This window comes from Entelurus aequoreus, linkage group LG13 (genome assembly GCF_033978785.1).
Source record: "Entelurus aequoreus isolate RoL-2023_Sb linkage group LG13, RoL_Eaeq_v1.1, whole genome shotgun sequence".
NCBI classification, from domain to species: domain Eukaryota; kingdom Metazoa; phylum Chordata; class Actinopteri; order Syngnathiformes; family Syngnathidae; genus Entelurus; species Entelurus aequoreus.
This window is the reverse complement of record NC_084743.1, coordinates 62,415,065-62,442,736: the sequence shown is the minus strand read 5'-3', so window position 1 is coordinate 62,442,736 and position 27,672 is coordinate 62,415,065. Positions and strand designations below refer to the sequence as shown.

At 35.7% G+C, this 27,672-nt stretch overlaps 1 protein-coding gene across 1 annotated transcript in view; it reads left to right on the top strand.

The window, feature by feature from the left end:
- Nucleotides 1-609: 609 nt before the first annotated feature.
- LOC133663947 (sodium channel subunit beta-2-like) overlaps nucleotides 610-27,672 on the top strand; it is a 27,354-nt gene continuing 291 nt past the window's right edge. Inside the window, exons 1-5 of the mRNA XM_062068687.1 lie at nucleotides 610-829; nucleotides 18,680-18,840; nucleotides 18,931-19,165; nucleotides 25,532-25,724; nucleotides 27,260-27,672. The exon at nucleotides 27,260-27,672 is cut by the window's right edge and continues 291 nt beyond it. Of these exons, the coding sequence (XP_061924671.1) occupies nucleotides 757-829; nucleotides 18,680-18,840; nucleotides 18,931-19,165; nucleotides 25,532-25,724; nucleotides 27,260-27,269 (672 nt within the window). The 5' untranslated portion in view covers nucleotides 610-756 and the 3' untranslated portion in view covers nucleotides 27,270-27,672. The remainder of the gene's footprint in view (nucleotides 830-18,679; nucleotides 18,841-18,930; nucleotides 19,166-25,531; nucleotides 25,725-27,259) is intronic.

Here is a 27,672-nt window from a genome sequence, read left to right as displayed (position 1 = left end):
CAATGTTTTGCATATGTGTAGACCGTCACACTAATACTGGAGTTGCTTTTAATCTCATTGTACCTGTATATAGTGATAATAAAAGGCATTATATTCTATTATATTATATCTGGAGTTGCATGTTATGAGACTGTCATAGATTAGTTTCACCCTGTAAATAAAAACAAACTCTGCACGGTATTCTAATTGTTTTAGTTTTACCAATGCACCTTGTAGTAACAGGTGACATATTTAGAAATGACTAATCATGCAATAGATGTATGTGAACCACTGTTCCAGTACAATCTGCATACAGTAGTCCTGCAGCATCCCAAGGAAAGGCTGATTTCAAAGGGACGGCCTGGATTTAATTGTTTGTTTAGTTTGCACGGCAGCATTAGTTTTGTGAAATATATTCCTATACATTTCTAACAGTATAATAACTAACGCGTTTCCAATTTGACCTTTTTTAATACATTCATAATGTGCCTTGTCGATTTAAATACATTTTTCAATAACTATTTCAACGGATTTATTCACGATCATTTCGTGTTTGTTGTCTGGCCCGCCCGCCCGTCCCTCTCATACACTACGAACCATAACACCAACCATCACAAGGCTACAGACACTGCCAGCTATGTCCTGCCTCTAAGCACACACTCTTTATTTTTTCAGCGTTTTTACCTGCCAAAAAGCTTTCTTTTTTTTGTGTGCTCTATTTTTGCATTTGTCCTGCCCCCCCAAAAAAAATCGTTTGAGCGCTTTGAAGCAGCGGCCATGTGTGTCAGTGCGCAGGCGGAGAGAAGCGGCGTTGCTCGGCTGCTGATGCTGCTCCTGCTGGGGGTCTCCGGTAAGAAGCCATCACGTCCACAGGATGGGCTCCACTCGGCAAAAAATGTTATCATTGCATATTTTTTTATTTTTTTTAAATTAAAATGACTATGAATGACGTCGGCCAGGCCGTGAAAACCCTTGATAATAAACGTTTCCGCGGCCTGCCTTAGCCATTTGTTTTGCTATTTCTAAGGCCTATAATAACATCCCCATTTAAGATGACACACATGCATGATGGAGTGCACCTGTGTCATCATAACCATATTTATATTATTCATAATAATGTCTTATCTCACTGGTACTTTGGAGCAAACGCACAACAGCCTTGGCACAATTGCTATAACATCATCAATTATTTAACAAATAAAGCTTCACGTTCTCCTTTTTTTCCAAGCCTCCTATATAGTGTTTTTTTAATAATAAATGACCCAAAAACACACCACAAAATTGATATGTCAATTATCTTTATCTTCCCAATGAGAAATCATAGCAAGGGTTTGTATTTAGCCCTATGGTTTGTTTTCAACAAGTAAGGTGCCACGCCCTTTTTCGTCCCCATGACAACAACCGTTCTGTGAATTATTTTATGTTGATGATTGATGTGCAGCAGTGATGTGTGCAGATTTTAGTTTAAGTAGCAATTAATTTTGTTGCTGGATTGTGTTTATAATTTGTGCTACAAAGCTCACGCAGAAGGACAGTTACAAAAAACTACCACTAGAGAGCAGCAGCAGATCAATTATTTGTTTCCATATGGTTTGAGTTGAATGGTTTTAATTGTATTCATTTTGATTAAAAAAAAATAATAATAAAAAAAAGAAGAAGTAGAGGAAATCCATTAAAATCCGTCAGACATGGTTTTTTTCTTATTTTAAAAAAACAGTTTACCTCATAAACTTATTTATGCTTTCATGGGAGTGATAATTGTTTATTTATTATTGGTTCTGTAACCTTCCCTTTCTTTGTATTGTATTTTTTCAAAAATTCTAAAATTGTATTTTACCACTTAAAAATCATATTTTAGAGTTAAGTAATAGCCCAGATATTACATTTCAAAGTTTTAAATAATTACATAAAATGTTCATTAATTTATTATGATTGAAATGAAATAAATAAATGTTATTAAATGTGTCAATAATTAAAATAATGCAAAAGCACATTTAATAATTTAATGAAATACTTAAGTTTTTTATTTTTTTTAATTTTAAAATACATTTACAAGTTGCTTACACACAGGTTTATGAATAATTAATTAAATAAATAAATTATTAAATTGTTAAACAAATAATTCATTAAATTGTAAAATAAATAGTTCATTGAAAGGTGAAATAGATAATTAAAAATATTAAATAATTATATAAATGTATTTAATTTTATATTAAGTTAATTGATGACGCATTGAACAAAAGTACTTTCATTTACTTTAACTTTAGTCATAGTACAGAACATGATGCAATAACCTGATTTAAGCCAGCATTAAATTATGTATTAATATTATTATTATTTTGTTTATTATTTATTATCAGTTTGTTTAAAAAAAAAAAAAAATGGGGGCAGGGGGTCTCAATTGTATTGCATGGATAGTCAATTGGGACGAAATGCATTCAATAAATAAATATTTAAATAACTACATACATTTTTCAATAATTTAATCAAATCTCAATTAAATTAGAAATGTGTTATTAAAGTTATTTTAATATTTATTAATAAATACATTTACAAGGTGCTGACACACAGGTTTATGAATAACTAATTGAATGAATAAATGATTAAATTGTGAAATAAATAATTTATTAAATTGTGAAATAGATCATTTGAAATACTATATAATGATGTAAATGTATATCAATCAATCAATCAATCAATCAATGTTTATTTATACAGCCCTAAATCACAAGTGTCTCAAAGGGCTGTACAAGCCACAACGACATCCTCAGTACAGAGCCCACATACGGGCATAATTTTACATTAAGTTAGCTGATGACACAATTAACAAAAGTACTTTAATTGACTTTGACTTTTGTCATGTACAGTACATGATGCAATAACCTGATTTCAGCCAGGAATAAATGTTTTAATATTATTACTATTATTTTTTAAATTATTTATTATCACTTTGTTTTACTTGTTGAGCATTTTGCAACACCTGTTCTGCAAGAAATAAAGTTCTCAACCGGGGTTGCATGGAGAGTCAACTGTGACGAAGTTTTTTCCATAAATAAATATTTAGACAAATACATACATTTTTCAATAATTTAATTAAATTTAAATTAAATTAGAAATGTGTTATTAAATATGTCAATATTCAAATAATGTAAAAGTACATTTAATTAATTATTCAAGTTATTTTTTTAATTATAGAATACATTTACAAGGTTCTGCCACACAGGTTTATGAAATAATTAAATAAGTACATGTGTAATCATTTTTAAATAAATTATGAAATAAATTATTTAAACTGTAAAACAATGATATAAATGTAGAACATTTTACATTAAGTTCATTGATGACACATTTAACAAAGTACTTTAACTTTAGTCATAGTACAGTACATGATGCAAGATCCTGGTTTATGAAATAATAATTAAATACATAAATGATTAAATTGTGAAATAGATGATTCATTAAATTGTGCAATAAATAGTTTAATACATTAAATAGTGATATAAATATATATAATTTTACATTAAATTAATTGATGTCACATTTGATCAAAGTACTTAAATTTAGTTAAGCGCAAAAATATGACTAATGTGGTCAAGCTGTCTTTTCGTTTTACTGACTGTTTAGTTAAGAAACATTTATCATTAATTTTGTTTATTTATTTTAGCGTTGAGACGTTGGTACAGTGAGGGTTTTCGTAAATTCAGGTTCCAATCTGTAGTATGAGTGACATGGGCCTGCACTCCTGATTCTGAAGGCTCTGGGCAACACATAGATCAGACCTGGGCAAAATACGGCCTGCGGGCCACATGCGGCCCGTAAAGATTTTCAATCCGGCCCGCCGGACGTTCTAAATAAATTTTTTAGACCTTTAACGTCAAAACTGTCGCCGCCATTAGGATGTGCAGTGATGTTTTTAAATGACTGCAAGTTTTAAACTATAGAAAGTATTTCAATGGTCGGAATCTGCGCTTTTGGGTGTTATAGGAGTTGTTACGGTAATCTACGTCACAGCAGCTCAGACGGGGAACAAAGCAGAGTGGGCGGGGTTTGTTTCCAGAGCAGCCAGCCCGAAACGCGTGTGTCAGAAGCAGATGCGGAAGCACATTTTCACGTGATAACATATCATATTGTAGGTGTTTATTACATTTTGCATTCATATTTTGTTTTTGTTTTTTTTACATTTTTGTTGTGTTTTGCCTGATTGTAAAAGATACACAACTATCGAGAAGCTGGTCTGAGAAGTAAAAGAGGAGCGACGTTCATATATTGTTAATATTCAGTGTTTTATTGTTCGTAGTTAATATTGTAAATCCCACTTTCTTTATTTTAATGTACATTTTGGGTGTCCCATTCAGTAAAAAACTGTAAAATTCCATTCCGTTTTTTTTTTTAAGTGGTCTGTCATAACTTTTTTAGGACTCTATTGGACATTGTGACTTTTGGTATTAGTGTTCCTGGAAAAAAAGGGACCCAAACACAGATACTGTACAGCTAAATGTGTATATATCATTTATACACACATACACATTGGCCCCCCCCCCCCCCCCAGACACATTGTTTCTCTCAATGTGACCCCTGTATGTGAAGCTGAAATCTTTTTATTTATTTATTTATTTATTTATTTATTTATTTGTCCTGTCCAGCTTCTCAGGCAAATCATAGTGTTGATGTAGATGCCCGTACAGATTTACTTTACAAAAGAGAAGTGTAGGATACTTCTCTTGTTGCCTTATTTGTATTTGACTTTATTAAATGGATTTATATTACTATTTGGTGCAGCCGGGCCGGAGCAGGAGGGGATAGAAAGAGAAAAAGAAGGAAGACAGAGGGGGAAATTGTGGGGACAAGAGGGGGATAAGACAAGAGAGACAACAACAACAAACACAACAATAACAACAATAACAGAACAACATCAATAAATAGGATATGTACAAATATGATAGTAAAATGATAGCAAAGAAGCAGTTAGTGAAATAAATATTAATAATACAGAAATGACAATGAGCATTATTAAACTACAAATGGAGCAATACAAATACCAATATAAATAGCACTATTGATAATGAATAATAACAATAATTACCTATTTTAGCAACAATACAGTTGTTTCAAATGCCACAATACATATATGTAGTGATAACTTGAAATACAAAAGAAAGCAGATAAATGGAGGGGAAGAAAGAGAAGCGAACTGTATTATTCTTGTAGATTGTTATAGTAAAAATAGGTTAAGCTTTGTCAGTGTGCCGTGTGTTAGCCAGTTTACCCTAGGGCAGGGGTCGGCAACCCAAAATATTGAAAGAGCCATATAGGACCAAAAATACAAAAACAAATCTGTCTGGAGCCGCAAAAAATTAAAAGCCATATTACATGTGTCATGAGATATAAATTTATTTAAGAGGACTTAAAGGAAACTAAATGACCTCAAATATAGCTACAAATGAGGCATAATGATGCAATATGTACATATAGCTAGCCTAAATAGCATGTTAGCATCGATTAGCTTGCAGTCATGCAGTGACCAAATATGTCTGATTAGCACTCCACACAAGTCAATAACATCAACAAAACTCACCTCTGTACACTCATGCACAAAATTAAAAGTGTGGTGGACAAAATGAGACAGAAAAAGAGGTGGCATAAAACACGTCCTAGAAAGTCGGAGAAAGTTATGTAAACAAACTATACGGTGAGTTCAAGGACCGCCAAAATTAGTAGGACAAAACGGCGCTCGCCAAATACTCGAATCAGTGAAGCGTGTTTAATATAAACAGTGTGATTTATAACAATTAGGGAGGTTTGTGTCATGTTTGTCCTCCTACAGAAACCATACTAAAACAAAAAAAATTGATTTTTTTTTCCCCTCATCTTTTTCCATTCTTCATACATTTTTGAAAAATCTCCAGAGAGCCACTAGGGCGGCGCTAAAGAGCCGCATGCGGCTCTAGAGCCGCGGGTTGCCGACCCCCGCCCTAGGGCAACAACGTTAATATATCTTTGATGAAACGTGATTATATGCATGAGTGTATGTGTGCATATGTACTTGTATATGTACAGTATGTGTATATGTATGTTTGTACAGTGAATGTATATGTACAGTATGTGTACATGTATGTTTGTACAGTGAATGTATATGTGTAGTATGTGTATGTGTGTGTTTGTACAGTGAATGTATATGTGTAGTATGTGTATGTGTGTGTTTGTACAGTGAATGTACTGTATATGTACAGTATGTGTATATGTATGTTTGTACAGTGAATGTACTGTATATGTACAGTATGTGTATATGTATGTTTGTACAGTTATTGTGCGTGTTGATGTACGAACTTTGAGTGTGTAGGTATGTACTGTATTTGTGTATGTATGTGGTAGCGTAGGTATCTATGTGTGCGCGGATGTATATACACTATATTGCCAAAAGTATTTGGCCGCCCATACAAATGATGAGAATCAAGTGTCCTAATCACTTGGCCCGGCAACAGGTGTATAAAATCAAACACTTAGGCATGGAGACTGTTTCTACAAACATTTGTGAAAGAATGGGCCGCTCTCAGTGATTTCCAGCGTGGAACTGTCATAGGATGCCACCTGTGCAACAAATCTAGTCGTGAAATTTCCTCGCTCCTAAATATTCCAAAGTCAACTTTATTATAAGAAAAGTGAAGAGTTTGGGAACAACAGCAAGTCAGCCACCAAGTGGTAGGCCACGTAAACTGACAGAGAGGGCTCAGCGGATGCTGAAGTGCATAGTGCAAATACTTTTTGCACAGTCAGTTGCTACAGAGCTCCAAACTTCATGTGACCTTCCAATTAGCCCACGTACAGTACGCAGAGAGCTTCATGGAATGGGTTTCCATGGCCGAGCAGCTGCATCTAAGCCATACATCACCAAGTCAGATGCAGTGGTGTAAAGCAGTCTCCACTGCTCTAGAGTCCAGTGGCGATGCCTTCTCTGGACTGATGAATCACACTTTTCCAACCTGCAATCTGATGGACGAGTCTGGGTTTGGGGGTTGCCGGGAGAACGCTACATTTCGGACTGCATTGTGTCGAGTGTGAAATTTGGTGGAGGAGGAATTATGGTGTGGGGTTGTTTTTCAGGAGTTGGGCTTGGCCTCTTAGTTCCAGTGAAAGGAACTTTGAATGCTCCAGAATACCAAAACATTTTGGACAATTCCACGCTCCCAACTTTGTGGGAACAGTTTGGAGCGGGCCCCTTCCTCTTCCAACATGACTGTGCACCAGTGCACAAAGCAAGGTCCATAAAGACATGGATGACAGAGTCTGGTGTGGATGAACTTGACTGGCCTGCCCAGAGTCCTGACCTGAACCCAAAAGAACACCTTTGGGATGAATTAGAACGGAGACGGAGAGCCAGGGCTTCTCGACCAACATCAGTGTGTGACATCACTACAGGTGTTCGATAATATCGGACTGCCGATATTATCGGCCGATAAATGCTTTAAAATGTAATATCGGAAATTATCTGTATCGGTTTCAAAAAGTAAAATGTCTGACTTTTTAAAACGCCGCTGTGTACACGGACGTAGGGAGAAGTACAGAGCGCCAATAAACCTTAAAGGCACTGCCTTTGCGTGCCGGCCCAGTCACATAATATCTACGGCTTTTCACACACACGAGTGAATGCAACGCATACTTGGTCAACAGCCATACAGGTCACACTGAGGGTGGCCGTATAAACAACTTTAACACTGTTACAAATATGCGCCACACTGTGAACCCACACCAAACAAGAATGACAAACACATTTCGGGAGAACATCCGCACCGTAACACAACATAAACACAACAGAACAAATACCCAGAACCCCTTGCAGCACTAACTCTTCCGGGACGCTACAATATACACCCCCCCCCCTCCCCCCAACCTGCCCACCTCAACCACATCATGCTCTCTCAGGGAGAGCATGTCCCAAATTCCAAGCTGCTGTTTTGAGGCATGTTTTAAAAAAAATAATGCACTTTGTGACTTCAATAATAAATATGGCAGTGCCATGTTGGCATTTTTTTTCCATCACTTCAGTTGATTTATTTTGGAAAACCTTGTTACGTTGTTTAATGCATCCAGCGGGGCATCACAACAAAATTAGGCAAAATAATGTGTTAATTCCACGACTGTATATGTCGGTATCGGTTGATATCGGAATCGGAATCGGAATATCGGATATCGGCAAAAAAGCCATTATCGGACATCTCTAGACCTCACCAATGCGCTTTTTGGAAGAATGGTCAAAAAAATTCCTATAAACACACCTTGTGGACAGCCTTCCCAGAAGAGTTGAAGCTGTAATAGCTGCAAAAGGTGGACCGACATCATATTGAACCCTATGGGCTAGGAATGGGATGGCACTTCAAGTTCATATGTGAGTCAAGGCAGGTGGCCAAATACTTTTGGCAATATAGTGAACCTGAAATCTAATTGGACAAAAAATCAAGCATACAACATTCGTAATAGAGTACATTCTGCATTCAGCATCACTTTTCCTGCATGAAGTAGCCGGAAAAGCAACAGAAAACATGGCTTTCTGCAAAGTTGCAAAGAAGTGCGAGGGGAGGCGAGTGAGTTGGAGAAATATGGGAGGGGTAGAGGGACTGGAGGTATGCAGGAGGTTGCTTCACTGCAGTATTTCATCTCTTTGCAAATGTGTCCCGTCTTACATCGCATCTGCTCCGCTCGCCGCAGGACCGCCGAGTCAGCAGGGGACGATTCCACCCCCCCACCCCCCAAGCGTGTACGTGCGGCGAAAAAGGGTTGGAAGGCGTAAAACGTAAGCCGATACCGTAGGTGACTTTGTGGGCATGACGTGGACAAACCACTGCTGACACACAAGAGACACCCGAGTGTTGGCGCCTAGCAGTTTGTGAGTTTATGAGTAAATAATACATATAGGACAGTGGGTGGACATTTTAGAGAGTGCATAGGTGTGTGTGTGTGTGTGTGTGTGTGTGTGTGTGTTGATGTGTGTGTGTGTGTGTGGTGCAGGGAGGCTGGCCTGTGGAGTGGTGCAGCAGCAGTGGGAAGCCAGCCAGAAACACCCGACTGCAGAGGAGAGAATGGTGCAGAGTCTCATCACGCACACACACACACACACACACACACACACACACACACTTTGGAGGGAGGAGGAAATGTTCAATGTTATCGTTCCAACTTATTACGACATTTTCATTTGCAAAAGGTTCTGACGGAAGCTGAATCGTGCAAAAAAACAACTATTTGACCTATTAGCACAAAGGTGTCAAACTCAGCTGTGGCCCGCCACATCATTTTATTCGGCCCTCGAAAGCCTGGAAATAATATGTATCGATAAAGTACTGTAAAATTCCTTACTAAATCTATTATTTATTTCTATTTTGGGAGAAAAAAAATATATGTACTCCATGTAATCGCAAATTATGTTGACTTAAATATTGTCTATGTGGGGGGGGAGGTGTAGTCAGCGCTGCTTGTAGGAGCAAAAGTCGCCGCCGCTGTCCGGGGTGCTGAGGACGAGCACCATCGGGCAGGGGCGGAGCGTGTGCTGACGGCGAGACACAGCTGGCAGGTGATTAGATTTCACAGGTGGTACGTGTTAATCTAATCATCTGTTGTCTCTAACAGTAAGCGGCCGGGAGCAGAGGGCAGAGAGGATACGGACGTGACTGAAAAGTCCTGTTCTGGGAGAGAAATCTATTATTGAAAGAAAACATTATCATTAAAAACCTTGTCGAACCTGCACGCTTGGCTCTTGTGCCGTGTCTTCAGTGGAACTGCTAGGACTTCCACAGTCTAATTATGCAAACATATTGTATTAAAACATTCCAAACATTTTCTAAAGAGAAATAAATACAAATAATAATGATTTCAAAGCAAGTTATCCATCAAATTGTGTAAAGGGTAAAATTTGGAAATTTACAGCATTTTTTTCTCAAAATGAAAAAAAAAAAACAGTGCTTTTTTTACTGTTATAAAAAAAAACACAAGATACTCTTACAATTAGTGCACCAACCCAAAAAACCTCCCTCCCCCATTTACACATTTATTCACACAAAAGGGTTGTTTTTTTCTGTTGTTATTATTTCTGGTTCCTACATTATATATCAATATATATCAATACAGTCTGCAGGGATACAGTCCGTAAGCACACATGATTGTATATATATATATCAATAACAATCATACATACTCTTATCATTTTGTAGTGTGGAATATTACAAAAAGCTTGATTGAGTGGAATTACTTAATTAGTAATTCAGTAAGTTGAATGATGCGGACACATTTGTTACTGGATACTTTCTAATACGCTTCTATATTATTTTATCTGAGTCTGTAAATTAGTTTGCTTATTGATGATTTTTGTTTGGTTTTGTATTGTGTAGTTATATTTATATGGTAATTATTATTCTGTGACTGTAAATTGTTTGCTTGTTTTCTTATTGATGCTTTTATTTGTTTCTGTATTTGTGTAGTTATAATTATATGTTTTTACTTGTAATTGTATTGCGTTTGTGGACCCCAGGAAGACTAGTGGGTTGTTGTGGCAACCAGCTAATGGGGATCCTTAATAAAAAAAAATTTTTTTTTTTAAATCTAGGTACCTTGGGGATTTTGTATGTGTAAGTAATATTCAACTATAATTTTTTTATATTGACAAATGTGTTGTGTTTTTAGACTGCAATATTGTTCTATTAAGTACAGCTATAGCTTGTGTGCTAGTATGTGCTTAGCTGTTGTGTAGCTGCTCGCCCCTTGTAGCCTGTAGCGTTACCTTTTGTAGATGACCTGGCAAAAATACCAGAAATGGCCATTTTTGTGTGCTTATTGGAGGACATTTAAATGTTAATATCAGTGCGCTTAAATCAGAGATTTTAGATGGCCATAAAAACCCATAAATAAATGAATGTCTGGGTTTTAATTTAAATTTAATTAAAATGTAAATTAAAATTAAAATTTAATTTAATTAAAATTTTATTTAATTAAAATTAAAATTTTAATTTTAATTAAAATTTTAATTTTAATTTTAATTTTAATTTTAATTTTAATTTTATTAAATTTAAATGACACTGCAGTGTCATTTAAATTTCTTTAAAACATTTTTTTTTTCAAAAAGCCTCCAGTAAGGTTATGTTCTCTCCACAAACTGCTGTTATGGAAGAATCCCTACTTTTTTTCCCTCTGCAGTTGTTTTTATTTTGCTTTCCAGGCGTCTAAACCCCACCCTTATCTCTCCAAACAATAGATCAGGGCCTTGTCATTTTTGACAGGCCGCCATCGATCGAGCCCGAAAGTGCTCCGAGCGAAATGTGTTGGGCTGGTTTCAGTTGAATGGGCTGCCGTGCACCGATGGTTGTTTGTGCCGCCGACTCCAAAAAAAATCTGTTCTTTGTTGAAAGTCGTTGAGAGGTACTTTAGCACAGACAGGACGCAGAAGAGGAGTTGGTAGTTTGTGGACGTGGATAAAAATACATTCTCGTTCTGGTGCGTCATGAATGCTTGAGGGAGGAGTTGGTATTATTGTGGTTTCAGTAATTGTCTTGTTAGTGGGCCGGCCAATCAATTAAACAACAACAAACAAAAACAATGCACTGCAATTTCTTCTTGACATAAGGCTTTCATTAAAATTATCCCTTCTATTCATGAATAATAATTAAGGTTCTAAGGCTATTTTCACACTACAGGTCAATTAGGATTTTTTGACCCTATACCGTACCAATTTCTAGTACCTGGGAATGGATAGCGGTACCAATTTTAGGTACTTTTGTTCATGTGGTAATACATGTTGATTTAACATTTAATTGTAAGCTGAGAATCATTAACTGTGATGTGTTAATGTCGGGTTCTGACGTTGATTTGACCGTTGAATTTTAGTCATTTTCTACCAAATGTTCTACAACGCAAATACAACGTTAAAATAACATTCTTTGTGTCAACGTTTATTCAATGTCAGGTTGTGACGTTGATTTGACCATTGAATTTTGGTCATTTCCTAACCAATATTCTACAACGCAAATACAACGTTGAAAAAACATGCTTTTTGACCATGTTTAATCAATGTTGGGTTCTGACGTTGATTTGACCATTAAATTTTGTTCATTTCCTAACCAATATTCCACAACCTTGAAAAACATGCTTTTTGACAATGTTTAATCAATGTTGGGTTCTGACGTTGATTTGACCATTGAATTTTTGTCATTTACTAACGAATGTTTTATAACGCAAATACACCGTTAAAACAACATACTTTTTGTCAACGTTTATTCAATGTCAGGTTGTGACGCTGATTTGACCATTGAGTTTTGGTCATTTCCTAACCAATATTCTACAACGCAAGTACAACGTTGAAACAACATGCTTTTTTGACCATGTTTAATCAATGTTGGGTTCTGACGTTGATTTGACCATTGAATTTTTGTCATTTTCTAAGGAATGTTTTATAACGCAAATACAACGTTGAAACAACATATACTTTGTGTCAACGTTTATTCAATGTCAGGTTGTGACGTTGATTTGACCATTGAATTTTGGTCATTTCCTAACCAATATTCTACAACGCAAATACAACGTTGAAAAAACATGCTTTTTGACCATGTTTAATCAATGTTGGGTTCTGACGTTGATTTGACCATTAAATTTTGTTCATTTCCTAACCAATATTCCACAACCTTGAAAAACATGCTTTTTGACAATGTTTAATCAATGTTGGGTTCTGACGTTGATTTGACCATTGAATTTTTGTCATTTACTAACGAATGTTTTATAACGCAAATACACCGTTAAAACAACATACTTTTTGTCAACGTTTATTCAATGTCAGGTTGTGACGCTGATTTGACCATTGAGTTTTGGTCATTTCCTAACCAATATTCTACAACGCAAGTACAACGTTGAAACAACATGCTTTTTTGACCATGTTTAATCAATGTTGGGTTCTGACGTTGATTTGACCATTGAATTTTTGTCATTTTCTAAGGAATGTTTTATAACGCAAATACAACGTTGAAACAACATATACTTTGTGTCAACGTTTATTCAATGTCAGGTTGTGACGTTGATTTGACCATTGAATTTTGGTCATTTCCTAACCAATATTCTACAACGCAAATACAACGTTGAAAAAACATGCTTTTTGACCATGTTTAATCAATGTTGGGTTCTGACGTTGATTTGACCATTAAATTTTGTTCATTTCCTAACCAATATTCTACAACCTTGAAAAACATGCTTTTTGACAATGTTTAATCAATGTTGGGTTCTGACGTTGATTTGACCATTGAATTTTTGTCATTTTCTAACAAATGTTTTATAATGCAAATACAACGTTGAAACAACATACTTTTCGTCAACGTTTATTCAATGTCAGGTTGTGACGTTGATTTGACCATTGAGTTTTGGTCATTTCCCAACCAATATTCTACAACGCAAATACAACGTTGAAACAACATGCTTTTTGACCATGTTTAATCAATGTTGGGTTCTGACGTTGTTTTGACCATCGAATTTTAGTCATTTTCTACCGAATGTTCTACAACGCAAATACAAGGTTGAAACAACATGCTTTTTGACCATGTTTAATCAATGTTGGGTTCTGACGTTGATTTGACCATTGAATTTTTGTCATTTACTAACGAATGTTTTATAACGCAAATACACCGTTAAAACAACATACTTTTTGTCAACGTTTATTCAATGTCAGGTTGTGACGCTGATTTGACCATTGAGTTTTGGTCATTTCCTAACCAATATTCTACAACGCAAGTACAACGTTGAAACAACATGCTTTTTGACCATGTTTAATCAATGTTGGGTTCTGACGTTGATTTGACCATTGAATTTTGGTCATTTCCTAACCAATATTCTACAACCTTGAAAAAACATGTTTTTTGACAATGTTTAATCAATGTTGGGTTCTGACGTTGATTTGACCATTGAATTTTAGTCATTTTCTACCGAATGTTCTACAACGCAAATACAAGGTTGAAACAACATGCTTTTTGACCATGTTTGATCAATGTCAGGTTGTGACGTTGATTTGACCATTGAATTTTTGTCATTTACTAACGAATGTTTTATAACGCAAATACACCGTTAAAACAACATACTTTTTGTCAACGTTTATTCAATGTCAGGTTGTGACGCTGATTTGACCATTGAGTTTTGGTCATTTCCTAACCAATATTCTACAACGCAAGTACAACGTTGAAACAACATGCTTTTTGACAATGTTTAATCAATGTTGGGTTCTGACGTTGATTTGACCATTGAATTTTTGTCATTTACTAACGAATGTTTTATGACGCAAATACACCGTTAAAACAACATACTTTTTGTCAACGTTTACTCAATGTCAGGTTTTGACGTTGATTTGACCATTGAATTTTGGTCATTTAGTAACCGATATTCTACAACGCAAGTACAACGTTGAAACAACATGCTTTTTGACCATGTTTAATCAATGTTGGGTTCTGACGTTGTTTTGACCATCGAATTTTAGTCATTTTCTACCGAATGTTCTACAACGCAAATACAAGGTTGAAACAACATGCTTTTTGACCATGTTTAATCAATGTTGGGTTCTGATGTTGATTTGACCATTGAATCTTTGTCATTTACTAACGATTGTTTTATAACGCAAATACAACGTTGAAACAACATACTTTTTGTCAACGTTTATTCAATGTCAGGTTGTGACGTTGATTTGACCATTGAGTTTTGGTCATTTCCTAACCAATATTCTACAACGCAAGTACAACGTTGAAACAACATGCTTTTTGACCATGTTTAATCAATGTTGGGTTCTGACGTTGATTTGACCATTGAATTTTGGTCATTTCCTAACCAATATTCTACAACCTTGAAAAAACATGTTTTTTGACAATGTTTAATCAATGTTGGGTTCTGACGTTGATTTGACCATTGAATTTTTGTCATTTACTAACGATTGTTTTATAACGCAAATACACCGTTAAAACAACATACTTTTTGTCAACGTTTATTCAATGTCAGGTTGTGACGTTGATTTGACCATTGAGTTTTGGTCATTTCCTAACCAATATTCTACAACGCAAGTACAACGTTGAAACAACATGCTTTTTTGACCATGTTTAATCAATGTTGGGTTCTGACGTTGATTTGACCATTGAATTTTGGTCATTTCCTAACCAATATTCTACAACCTTGAAAAAACATGTTTTTTGACAATGTTTAATCAATGTTGGGTTCTGACGTTGATTTGACCATTGAATTTTTGTCATTTACTAACGATTGTTTTATAACGCAAATACACCGTTAAAACAACATACTTTTTGTCAACGTTTATTCAATGTCAGGTTGTGACGTTGATTTGACCATTGAGTTTTGGTCATTTCCTAACCAATATTCTACAACGCAAGTACAACGTTGAAACAACATGCTTTTTGACCATGTTTAATCAAATATCAATTAGAATCATACATACTCTCATCATTTTGTAGTGTGGAATATTGCAAAAAGCTTGATTGAGTGAAATTACTTAAATTAGTAATTAAGTAAATTAAATGACGCAGACACGTTTGTTACTGGATACTTTCTAATACGCTTCTATAAAATGTTATCCGAGTCTGTAAATTAGTTTGCTTATCGATGATTTTTGTTTGGTTTTGTATTGTGTAGTTATATTTACATGGTTAATTATTATTCTGTGACTGTAAATTGTTTGCTTGTTTTCTTATTGATGCTTTTATTTGTTTCTGTATCTGTGTAGTTATAATTATATTATATGTTTTTACTTGTAATTGTATTGAGTTTGTGGACCCCAGGAAGACTAGTGGGTTGTTGTGGCAACCAGCTAATGGGAATCCTTAATAAATAAATAAAAAATGTTGGGTTCTGACGTTGATTAGACCAGTGGTTCTCAAATGGGGGTACGCGTACCCCTGGGGGTACCCAAAGGTATGCCAAGGGGTACGTGAGATTTTTTTAAAATATTCTAAAAATAGCAACAATTCAAAAATCCTTTATAAATATATTTATTGAATAATACTTCAACAAAATAAATGTTTAGAATGAAGTTCATGAATCCAGATGGATCTCTATTACAATCCCCAAAGAGGGCACTTTAAGTTGATGATTACTTCTATGTGTAGAAATCTTTATTTATAATTGAATCACTTGTTTATTTTTCAACAAGTTTTTAGTTATTTTTATATCTTTTTTTCCAAATAGTTCAAAAAAGATCACTACAAATGAGCAATATTTTGCACTGTTATATAATTTATAAATAAGCAACTGATGACATATAGTGCTGTATTTTACTTCTTTATCTCTTTTTTTCAACCAAAAATGCTTTGCTCTGATTAGGGGGTACTTGAATTAAAAAAATGTTCACAGGGGGTACATCACTGAAAAAAGGTTGAGAACCACTGGATTAGACCATTGAATTTTTGTCATTTTCTAAGGAATGTTTTATAAAGAAAATACAACGTTGAAACAACATGCTTTGTGTCAACGTTTATTCAACGTCAGTTTGTGACGTTGATTTGACCATTGAGTTTTGGTCATTTCCTAACCAATATTCTACAACGCAAATACATTGTTGCAACGACATGCTTTTTGACAATGTTTAATCAATGTTGGGTTCTGACATTGATTTGACCATTGAATTTTAGTCATTTTCTGCCGAATGTTCTACAATGCAAATACAACGTTAAAACAACATGCTTTGTGTCAACGTTTATTCAATGTCAGGCTGTGACGTTGTTTTGACCATTGAATTTTGGTAATTTCCTAACCAATATTCTACAACGCAAGTACAACGTTGAAAAAACATGCTTTTTGACCATGTTTAATCAATGTTGGGTTCTGACGTTGATTTGACCATTGAATTTTGGTCATTTCCGAACCAATATTCTACAACCTTGAAAAAACATGCTTTTTGACAACGTTTAATCAATGTTGGGTTCTGACGTTGATTTGACCATTGAATTTTTGTCATTTTCTAACGAATGTTTTATAACGCAAATACAACGTTGAAACAACATACTTTTTGTCAACGTTTATTCCATGTCAGGTTGTGACGCTGATTTGACCATTGAATTTAGTCATTTCCTAACCAATATTCTACAACACAAATACAACGTTGAAAAATCATGCATTTTCACAATGTTTAATTAATGTCGGGTTCTGACGTTGATTTGATCATTGAATTTTTGTCATTTACTAACGAATGTTTTATAACGCAAATACAACGTTAAAACAACATACTTTTTGTCAACGTTTATTCAATGTCAGGTTGTGACGCTGATTTGACCATTGAATTTTGGTCATTTCCTAACTAATATTCTACAACCTTGAAAAAACATGCTTTTTGACAATGTTTAATCAATGTTGGGTTCTGACGTTGATTTGACCATTGAATTTTAGTCATTTTCTAACGAATGTTCTACAACGCACATACAAGGATGAAACAACATGCTTTTTGTCAACGTTTATTCAATGTCAGGTTGTGACGTTGATTTGACCATTGAATTTTGGTCATTTCCTAACCACTATTCTACAACGCAAATACAACGTTGAAACAACATGCTTTGTGATGACGTTTACTCAATGTCAGGTTGTGACGCTGATTTGACCATTGAATTTTAGTCATTTCCTAACCAATATTCTACAACGCAAATACAACGTTGAAAAATCATGCATTTTGACAATGTTTAATCAATGTCAGGTTCTGACATTGATTTGACCATTGAATTTTAGTCATATTCTGCCGAATGTTCTACAATGCAAATACAACGTTAAAACAACATGCTTTGTGTCAACGTTTATTCAATGTCAGGTTGTGACGTTGATTTGACCATTGAATTTTAGTCATTTTCTAACGAATGTTCTACAACGCAAATACAAGGATGAAACAACATGCTTTTTGTCAACGTTTATTCAATGTCAGGTTGTGACGTTGATTTGACCATTGAATTTTGGTCATTTCCTAACCACTATTCTACAACGCAAATACAACGTTGAAACAACATGCTTTGTGATGACGTTTACTCAATGTCAGGTTGTGACCTTGATTTGACCTTTGAATTTTGGTCATTTCCTAACCAATATTCTACAACGCAAATACAACGTTGAACAATCATGCATTTTGACAATGTTTAATCAATGTTGGGTTCTGACGTTGTTTTGACCATTGAATTTTTGTCATTTTCTAACGAATGTTTTATAACGCAAATACAACGTTGAAACAACATACTCTTTGTCAACGTTTATTCAATGTCAGATTGGGACATTGATTTGACCATTGAATTTTGGTCATTTCCTAATCAACATTCTACAACGCAAGTACAACGTTGAAAAAACATGCTTTTTGACCATGTTTAATCAATGTTGGGTTCTGACGTTGATTTGACCATTGAATTTTTGTCATTTTCTAACGAATGTTTTATAACACAAATACAACGTTGAAACAACATGCTTTTTGTCAACGTTTACTCAATGTCAGGTTGTGACTTTGATTTGACCATTGAAATGTGATAATTTCCCAACCAACAACATGGATCCAACGTTGTCTCAATTTACAAATACAACTATTTTGCCACCTTGTTTTAAAGACTGTTTCAAAGAACAAGTATGTATAATCAACGTTGTATCAATGTCTTGTGCCTGCTGGGCTTAGATTACCGGCGGTTTAATCTCTCCACTAGTAATGAAATGTGTTTCCTTGCAGGTTCTTTATGCATGGACGTCATTGTGCCCAGTAAAATCAACGTCAAGAATGGGACGGATATCAAAATCCCATGCACTTTCACTTCCTGCTATAAGATATACCCGCCCAAGTTTGTCATGAACTGGACCTACCAAGAAACAGTCAACGAAACGGAAAAAATGGTAAGAATGTCCAAGCCAAAGTTCGAAGGGTGAACTTTAAAAAAAACCCTACTTACTGTAAACCGTCTCTTTCTTAACTTCTCTCCATAGTTTATGGCGTACAACCAGAAGAAAGGAATGATGGCCCGGCGGTTGGTCGCGCTGCCAGACCGGGTCCCGTTCGCAGACAGGGTCACGTTCGCAGGGAACCTGGAAAAGAATGACCTGTCAATCACCTTGTCAGATGTTCAGGAGGACGATGAGGGCTTGTATCACTGTTACGTGATCAATCCCCCGGACCGCATACACGGACACGGCTTCATAAAGCTCAATGTTTTTCCTGAACGTAAGATAATAGACCTACTTTCTGTAAAAAAAAATTGACTGAAAAACACTAGTATATTTCTACGTAGATTTTAGTGCAGCTATTAGCCCGCGTGCTAGGCCTGGGTCTTTGACAAATTTGGCTGGACGTTATTTTGTTATTGCCCGTTAACAATATCATTGTCAGCATTATTTTAAATTCAAATTAAGCATTAATGTACCACGTTTTTCCGATTATAAGGCGCATTAAAGGGGTTATTATGTTTTTTTTTTCTACTTTTAAAACACTTCCTTGTGATCTACATAACATGTAATGGTGGTTCTTTGGTCAAAAAGTTGCATAGATTATGTTTTAGAGATCATCCCGTCATCTTTGTGGTACCGGTAGTTTTTAGCGCTTCCATAGCGAGTCTTCTGACAGATATAAGTTAGAACTAGAGATGTCCGATAATATCGGCCTGCCATTTTTTGGGTCCTCATACACACACCATAATAATACCCGTATGTTGAAGCACGGTACGTCTGACTATGGTAGTCGTAATGCTCCGATAATCCATCAATCGGAGTGGCTTCGTAGCTTACCAAAGTCGTACTCAAACATTTTGCATATATCGGCCTGCCGATATTATCGGCCGATATATGCGTTAAAATGTAATATCGGAAATTATCTGTATCGTTTTTTTTATTATCGGTATCGTTTTGTTTTTTTTGTTGTTGTTTTTTTTTGTTTTGTTTTTTTATTAAATCAACATAAAAAACACAAGATACACTTACAATTAGTACACCAACCCAAAAAACCTCCCTCCCCCATTTACACTCATTCACACAAAAGGGTTGTTTCTTTCTGTTATTAATAATCATGTGTCCGTAAGCACACATGATTGTGCGTGCTGCTGGTCCACTAATAGTACTAACCTTTAACAGTTAATTTTACAAATTTTCATTCATTACTAGTTTCTATGTAACTGTTTTTATATTGTTGTACTTTCTTTTTTATTCAAGAAAATGTTTTTAATTTGTTTATCTTATTTGACTAATTTTTTTTAAAAGTACCTTATCTTCACCATACCTGGTTGTCCAAATTAGGCATAATAATGTGTTAATTCCACGACTGCATATATCGGTTGATATCGGTATCGGTTGATATCGGTATCGGTAATTAAAGAGTTGGACAATATCGGAATATCGGATATCGGCAAAAAGTCAATATCGGACATCCCTAGTTAGAACTGTACGCTACTTTGTATTAGAAATGTCAACAGCAGAGGATGAAAGCCCCACAACAAGAGGATAGAGGAAAAGAAGGAGCTTATTGGCTATGGCAGGGACGAAAATGGCGGACGCGCGTTATGCAGACCCCAAATCAGCAGGAACCAATAAGTAAGAAAAGTTGGTTTTGCATAATATTGCAAAACAAAACGACAGATAATGTCTCTTAATGGGTGCCATTTTTTGGGGTCCTCATACACACACCATAATAATACCTGTATGTTGAAGCACTGTACGTCTGACTATGGTAGCCATAATGCTCCGATAATCCATCAATCGGAGTGGCTTCGTAGCTTACCAAAGTCGTACTCAAACATTTTGAGGCTTGCTTACTTACCTGTAATTGCGAGAGTCATTTATTAAACAGGCGTCAACCTGCAGTCTACTCGTACTACTGTGTGACTGCCATCTACAGGTCGGACTTATCATTACACCATGTGCCAAATATAATGGCTTCAAGGTCGGTAAGCACAACCAGAATTAATACGTACACTAGGCGCACCGGGTTATAAGGCGCACTGTCGATTTTTGAGGAAATGGAAGGATTTTGAGTGCGCTTTATAGTCCGAAAAATACGGTAATTATAATATATGATCATAACAATGGAAATAACACTTTTTTACCAATGCAATTGGAAGGTCAATAACTTTTGATTATCCTAATTAAGTAAACAAATAAAAAAACTTAGATGGACTCTCAATCTTTGTAAGCAAAACTAACCTAACTTAAGTAAATATCAAACATCTTGAAGTGCAGTTTTTTTCCCCAGTTGGAAAAACTGGGTTGTTTGTTTTATTGGCTTTTTTTTAGTTGCCATCCCTTTCCTAGAAATCTGGCGTACTGGCTCGCATTGTCCGTGTCGTTGGGCTCATATTGCTTATTCCGTTAAAGCCAAAATATTCACAAACATGGACATTTGGCTTTGCAAACACATTTTTTCCTCCTAATTTTTGGTATTTTGCGAGCGAGGTTCTGTTCGTGCATCCTGTGTGTGTGTAAGCTAGCAGCTCCGCCTCTTCCCCCGGAGACAAAAGATTGCGGACGACTCACAAGAGGGTTCACTCCGTTCATTTCAAGGCGCTGTTTGCAACTTGCTCTCGGTTACATTTGTTTCTCTAAATCAGAAAATATAACAAGAACACCACTGGCTGTATTAGGGTACCACTTGTGTGTCAACTAGGGATGTCCGATATTATCGGCCGATAAATGCTTCAAAATGTGATACCGGAAATTATCGGTATCGGCTTCAAAAAGTAAAATGTATGACTTTTTAAAACGCAGCTGTACGGAGTGGTACACGGACGTAGGGAGAAGTACAGAGCGCCAATAAACCTTAAAGGCACTGCCTTTGTGTGCCGGCCCAGTCACATAATATCTACGGCTTTTCACACACACAAGTGAATGCAAACATACTTGGTCAACAGCCATACAGGTCACACTGAGGGTGTCCGTATAAACAACTTTAACACTGTTACAAATATGCACCACACTGTGAACCCACACCAAACAAGAATGACAAACACATTTCGGGAGAACATCCTCACCGTAACACAACATAAACACAACAGAACAAATACCCAGAACCCCTTGCAGCACTAACTCTTCTGGGACGCTACAATATACACCCCCCTCAACCCCAACCCCGTCCACCTCAACCTCCTCATGCTCTCTCAGGGAGAGCATGTCCCAAATTCCAAGCTGCTGTTTTGAGGCATGTTAAAAAAAATAATGCACTTTGTGGCATCACAACAAAATTAGGCACAATAATGTGTTAATTCCACGACTGTACATATCGGTATCTGTTGATATCGGAATCGGTAATCAAGAGTTGGACAATATCGGAATATCGGATATCGACAAAAAAGCCATTATCGGACATCTGTAGTTTCAACAGAACACATTTGTTTTAAAACTGTCTATATTTTTCACAATTACTAAGTTTATGTTTTAAAGAATTTTGTAGCCCGACAAAAAAGTAGGTATTGATTGATTGACTAATGCTAACTATCCAGATTGGTATCATTTTTGCCAACAACACCCGAAGCCAATGCACATGCACGTGTTACGTAATACGTAGTTACGCCATAGTTAGTAGCATTAAACAGGCCTGAGTGAGCACAATCAATCAATCAATCAATCAATGTTTATTTATATAGCCCTAAATCACAAGTGTCTCAAATGTGTCCGTCATGTCCTCATGTGTCATGTCTTTTTATTTTTTCGGAACAATAATGTTATATGTGTATATGTATGTATATGCATATGTATGGATATATGCATGTGTGTGGATATATACATATATATATATAGATATATATCTTCTTTTGTATCTTTTTTTTACTATTTATATTACTAAATTATTGTGTATGCACCTGAGGGGATCTGCTCCAATTTCGTTGTTCTTTGAACCTGTCCACTCTAATAATGACAAATAAAACTCCATTCTATTACGTCCGAGAAGCCATATTTGTAAAACGCTTAAAAATACGCTGGAAAGTTAGCGCCATCCAGGCATCTGTGTAAATGTTGCAAACAGCCCCTTTAAAGGCCTACTGAAATTTTTTTTTTATTATTTAAACGGGAATAGCAGATCCATTCTATGTGTCATACTTGATCATTTCGCGATATTGCCATATTTTTGCTGAAAGGATTTAGTAGAGAACATCGACGATAAAGTTCGCAACTTTTGGTCGCTGATAAAAAAAAGCCTTGCCTGTACCGGAAGTAGCGTGACGTCGCAGGTTGAAAGGCTCCTCACATTTCCCCATTGTTTACAATGCAGCGAGAGCGATTCGGACCGAGAAAGTGACGATTACCCCATTAATTTGAGCGAGGATGAAAGATTCGTGGATGAGGAACGTGAGAGTGAAGGACTAGAGTGCAGTGCAGGACGTATCTTTTTTCGCTCTGACTGTAACTTAGGTACAAGGGCTCATTGGATTCCACACTTTCTCCTTTTTCTATTGTGGATCACGGATTTGTATTTTAAACCACCTCGGATACTATATCCTCTTGAAAATGAGAGTCGAGAACGCGAAATGGACATTCACAGTGACTTTTATCTCCACGACAATACATCGGTGAAGCACTTTAGCTACGGAGCTAACGTGATAGCACCGTGCTTAAATGCAGATAGAAACAAAAGAAATAAGCTCCTGACTGGAAGGATAGACAGAAGATCAACAATACTATTATTACTTCTACTATCAGGAGACACCGAACCAAACTCTGGACCTGTAACTACACGGTTAATGCTGTGCCGCCTGTCGAAGCCTAGCAATGCTGTTGCTAACGACGCCATTGAAGCTAACTTAGCTACGGGACCTCGTCAGAGCTATGATAAAAACATTAGCGCTCCACCTACACTAGCCCTCATCTGCTCATCAACACCCGTGCTCACCTGCGTTCCAGCGATCGACGGCGCGACGAAGGAATTCACCCGATCATAGATGCGGTCGGCGGCTAGCGTCGGATAGCGCGTCTGCTATCCAAGTCAAAGTCCTCCTGGTTGTGTTGCTGCAGCCAGCCGCTAATACACCGATCCCACCTACAGCTTTCTTCTTTGCAGTCTCCATTGTTCATTAAACAAATCGCAAAAGATTCACCAACACAGATGTCCAAAATACTGTGGAATTTTGCGATGAAAACAGAGCTTTTTGTATTGTGATACAATGTGTCCGAATACTTCCGTTTCAACCATCGACGTCACGCGCATACGTCATCATACATAGACGTTTTCAACCGTAAGTTTCGCAGGAAATTTAAAATGTCACTTTATAAGTTAACCCGGCCGTATTGGCATGTGTTGCAATGTTAAGATTTCATCATTGATATATAAACTATCAGACTGCGTGGTCGCTAGTAGTGGCTTTCAGTAGGCCTTTAATTCTGTTATTAAATAAACACGCTCAGGTCTGCATGGCGCCTCTACATAGCCCAGAAAAGGTGGCATACCTTATGGTTGTGTGCTGCATGTTCCGCAACATAACAAAAACAGCACGAGTTGGAGCATGATGCCGTGCGGCAAATGAGTGTTTCTATGGTGACGGCCGGCAATACACGCAAAATCATCATTTTAATAGGACGGTCTGCACAACTTTTTATGAATGGTGTGAACTATTTTTTTGTCACAATAATTGTTTTAATATACTCTACCGTTCAAAAGTTTGGGGTCACATTGAAATGTCCTTATTTTTGAAGGAAAAGCACTGTACTTTTCAATGAAGATAACTTTAAACTAGTCTTAACTTTAAAGAAATACACTCTATACATTGCTAATGTGGTAAATGACTATTCTAGCTGCAAATGTCTGGTTTTTGGTGCAATATCTACATAGGTGTATAGAGGCCCATTTCCAGCAACTATCACTCCAGTGTTCTAATGGTACAATGTGTTTGCTCATTGGCTCAGAAGGCTAGTTGATGATTATAAAACCCTTGTGCAATCATGTTCACACATCTGAAAACAGTTTAGCTCGTTACAGAAGCTACAAAACTGACCTTCCTTTGAGCAGATTGAGTTTCTGGAGCATCACATTTGTGGGGTCAAAATGGCCAGAAAAAGAGAACTTTCATCTGAAACTCGACAGTTTATTCTTGTTCTTAGAAATGAAGGCTATTCCACAAAATTGTTTGGGTGACCCCAAACTTTTGAACGGTAGTGTATGTTATACTAACTAGGATTTGTTTATTGTTGCATTGAGTAATACAAATATTTTTATTTGAAAAAAATATTGTCCTTTTGTTGTCATGTATATCATAGTACTGTAACTATAAATTCAGAAAAATATGAAAAATGTCGTTATCAGTATGTCTTCGGCAAGTTTTAAATCCAGGATAAGTGCAATGAACGCTTATTAAATTGGATTTAAATTTCTCATCCATAATTGTGTTTCCTAGAAGCTGTGGGCCGTCTGTTCATGACTCAGCTTTTTATTTATTAATGGCCAACAAGAGGTGGAAGTTAATCCCTCGGCATCTTTCTCCCACTCCCTCGGTGGCCAGGCTAACTCAGCAACACTTTCTTTCCACTCTGTTTAATCAGCCCAGCGGAGCTTTTAGCCAGCACTGCTCTTGTCTCTTCCACATATTTAACGCTCTTCCTCATCCTTTCCCCTCAGTGCCGCCGCCGAGAGACTCCACCATTGCGGTTGCGATCGGGGCGTCAGTGGGCGGAGTGCTCGCTCTCCTCATCCTTTCCATGGTCGTCGTGAAATTCCTCCGTCATCATCTCAAGCAGGAACTGATCTCGGAGGAGAAGACGGAGGAAGAGGGGAAATTAGAGGCTGAAGGTGCCACAGAAGAGGGAACAAAGTAAGAATTTACAAAATCAGAGCCTTCCATATAAATATCTAAACATATCTATACGTATTATATATATATATATATATATATATATATATATATATATATATATATATATATATATATATATATATATATATATATATATATATATATATGTATATGTATATATGTTTTGGAATGGGATTGCATTGTTATGGTATTGCTGTGTATTGTTTTGTTGGATTGATTAATTAAAAAATAAAAAATAAAAAATAAAAAATAAAAAATAAAAAATACAAAATACAAAATACAAAATAAAAATAAAAATAAAAATAAAAATAAAAATAAAAATAAAAATAAAAATAAAAATAAATACATAAATACATAAATAAATAAATTCATTTAAAAATCGATTTTTTAAAAATGAGAATCGATTCTGAATCGCACAACGTGAGAATTGCAATTCAAATTTGAATCGATTTTTTCCCACACCCCTAATATATATACACATATAGATATACTGTACATATACATATATGTGTACATATAGTATACACATATACATTATATGTACATACAGTATATACTGTATGTATATACATATGTCCATATATATAAATATATATATATATATATATATATATATATATATATATATATATATATATATATATATATATATATATATATATATATATATATATATATATATATATATATATATATATATATATATATATATATATATATATATGTATACATATAAATATATACATATATACAAGTGGATTAATAAGCCATTTTCTACCAATTGCCCCTTATAATTTTGACAAAATAATACAATGGGAAAAGACACACTATGTTGCAGCATACGTCAGCAGCCAAATTAGAAGCCTTTTTAACTTGGTTGCTTACTTACCACTAAAAGAGAAGTTGTCTAGTATGTTCACTATCCTATCTAATGCCAAAATTAATCTTTGATTGCAATAAGAAACGTATGTCTAATGTTTCATGGGATTTTCTGCTAAAATAAAGCCACTGATGACATTTGTTGTGGTGCCCTTTTATTTTGAAATCGAAATATATTTTGACACTTTTATTTGTACCCTTTCTCTCTCGGCTGCGTGGAGTTATTTTCTACCGCGCCGAACGGGGTGCAAACTACCGAGCTAAAAGCCCGGGCCATCTGCTCAATAGCAGTGTAACGTACTAAAAAAAAAAATAGTAATCAACTGACTATAATATAACTAAGAAAATAATTTTGAACAAACATAGAAAAGCCTCCCTTATAATGGACACATTGAAAAAAATAACATATGATGCAACCACGCTGCCTAATTTTTAATAGAGTTGATGTTTTCCTCTGATTTTGTAGTGTCCCCAAATGCCTCACAAAGGAACAAAAACAGGCTTCTTCTGTCTATTAGAACTTGGAAAAAAAAAATAGAAAAAAAAAAAAAAAGAAAAAAAAGAATTTGGGATGTGTATCATTGGCATTTTTAACCAGTTTGCCAAATTTGCACTTTTCAAACCTACAGAATCTCCTTTTTTGGCCTTTGCAGACAAGCGTAAATGGAGCATGAGACTGGACAAGTAGCCTGCAGAGCCATCACCTCTCCCGGTGCAACCATCCTCCACAGCAACTGCCTTCTCAGCATCAAAGTAAAAGGGATTGACGCTATAATCTGCACCTCCGATACAAACATGTGATGGAAAACTTGAGGGATGAGTGATAGGAAGTCATGTCATTTATACAATGGTACCTCGTTTTTTTGTTTTTTTTTGCCTTTAACTTGAATCATACAGAAACAAATAAAAATTGTAATAATGCAAATTAAATCAATCTGGTTCCGATTCCCGAAAATATGTACCCGAAACACATTTTATGGAGAAAAATTGTAGTTTTACATTCAGAAAACAAAGATACATACACAACATTAACGAAATGTATGAATGAACATTTAAAGTAGGGGTC